The following is a 2,188-nucleotide window of genomic DNA, read 5'->3' on the forward strand; positions in this document are numbered from 1 at the left end:
ACACTGTTGTTGAGATAATTTACTTCGAAAATCGTAGTAAATCATTTTACGAAAATCTTCACGTGTAAAATTCATTTTTTTGTTGAGTCGCAGTTTACCAGTCACTGTAAACAATACAAATAGCGTTCGTACGACAAAAGGTTCAGGGCACGAATACATACCAAAACATCAAACTTTACGAATATGACAATGGTTTACATCGGGCAACACTATAAGTACCATTTTAAAAAAAATTATGGAGCAACCTACGTATAAGGTACCGAATGAGCTATAACCCATCACAAATCCTTTAATTTTTGAACATAACTGATTGAGTAATCAAAATGAATTTCAAAGGTTTTGCTATTTTCGTTGCTTTTGTGGCCATTGTATCGTGCGGACTTGCCGATCCACAAGAAGAAGAAGCCATTAAAACCCATTCAAGAGGTAAGTGCAATTTTCTAAGAATTTCATGCGAAAAATTCAATTTTGCACAGAGTATCATTATTTGCTGCTGCTCAGCATATAACTGAGAGCTGAATAATGCTGAACTCGTACGGCTACCGCATACGAAACGGATGCACGATACATATTCCCCTTTCGCTTCGTATGTGCTGCCGTTGACGATATTGCCGCTGCTGTTTCACTTACGCGTAAAATACAACGGCATCAACGGCAACAGACTATACCGCGAACATACGAAGTGAAGGAGAATATATGAGAGACTGAGAGCAAAAACAGCACGTCGCATCTCATCTCTTGCTTTCACTTCGTATGTTCGCTGGTATAATGTACAGATTTACATTTTGCAGTAACACATTACAATTGTAACGAAGCATTACAGTAACGTCATAACTATTGTAACGTTAGATTCTAGCATTACCAGTAATAGCTATTGCTATTCTTATAACATTACGGGCAATGCTTCGTTACAATAATATTGTGATACTCAACGCTGCCGCTAATGTCAAAACTCTAACATTAATAATAAGACTTTTCAATGCAACTTAAAGTTGGAAATATATTTACAATAGATGGCGCCTGTGTCTGCTCTAAGCTCATCATTGAAATTGCTCATCAACCCAATCAATTTCAATACTGAGCTTAGAGCAGACACAAACTCTATCTATTGTAAAAATATTTTCAACTGTGTTGAAAAGTCTCAATATTAATGTTAGATTTTTAACAATACGGATAACACATTGTTATTGTAACAAGACATTATCGGTATTAGCTATTGAAATTGTAATGTTAGATGCTAGCATTACATTAATAGCTATTATAATTTTATTAATTATTACAGACGTTTATGTTAATGTAATGGTTAGTAACATTACAATTTCAATGCTGGTAAATCTGGTATAATGTGGTACCGTTGATGCCGTTGTATTTTACGCGAAAGTGAAACAGCAGCGGCAATTGCGTCAACGGCAGCACATACGAAGCGAAAGGGGAATATGTATCGAGCAATCATTTCGTATGCGTTAGCCGTACGAGTTCAGCATTACTCAGCTCTCAGTTATATGCTGAGCAGCAGCAAATGATGATACTCTGATTTTGCATATATTTTTGCAGGTATAAATCAAGCGAAGGAACCATTTGTGCTACCTGAAACTCGTATTACCTGTGACATCATGGGCTCGGATGCTTACTGTGCAGCCCTGTGCATTATAAAAGGATTCAAAGGCGGATATTGTAACAGTCAAAAAGTTTGCGTTTGTCGCAACTGAGAAATGCATTCATTGACTTGGAATATTAATTTAAGGAAAAGCAGTAAATTTTTGTTTTCTATTGAATAATATGAACTTGTTACAAAAATAACAATGCTCTTGAATTTTATTGTCGAATTGGCACAATCAATTGATTAAATCGATCCTATTTTTTCCTGGTATAATTGTAAGTAAGTATTTTCGTCTTGCGGCTGTACTTGTAGCATTTCAAAGTGGTTGATTTTGTGAACGAATGGTTGAATGTAATCAACTCTTGTTGATGTAATCAAACCATTCTTGCATGATTTTATATATTCCCCTGTGAAGTTCATTATTTGCTAGCATCACTTCAACAAAACAGTATCTGCAATTTATTGTAACAGAGAAAAGTATTGTGACGAGTTGTTTCGTGTGTACGCAAGGCAAAATGAATAATGCTCACCTTGCACTGTATATAGATCGTTCGATTCTTCAAAAATGGTACATCTCATAGGTGAAAA

At 35.5% G+C, this 2,188-nt stretch overlaps 1 protein-coding gene across 1 annotated transcript; it reads left to right on the top strand.

Moving 5' to 3' along the window:
- The first annotated feature begins 293 nt into the window (after positions 1-293).
- LOC116346109 (defensin) lies at positions 294-1,803 on the top strand. Its single transcript, XM_031776013.1, has 2 exons — positions 294-426; positions 1,555-1,803. Exons 1-2 carry the CDS (start codon positions 324-326, stop codon positions 1,707-1,709), a joined length of 258 nt encoding a protein of 85 aa, XP_031631873.1. The 5' UTR covers positions 294-323; the 3' UTR covers positions 1,710-1,803.
- The last annotated feature ends 385 nt before the right edge of the window (positions 1,804-2,188 follow it).

This window comes from Contarinia nasturtii, unplaced genomic scaffold, assembly GCF_009176525.2.
Source record: "Contarinia nasturtii isolate CC-2019 unplaced genomic scaffold, AAFC_CNas_1.1 Cnas_scaffold_1432, whole genome shotgun sequence".
NCBI lineage: Eukaryota > Metazoa > Arthropoda > Insecta > Diptera > Cecidomyiidae > Contarinia > Contarinia nasturtii.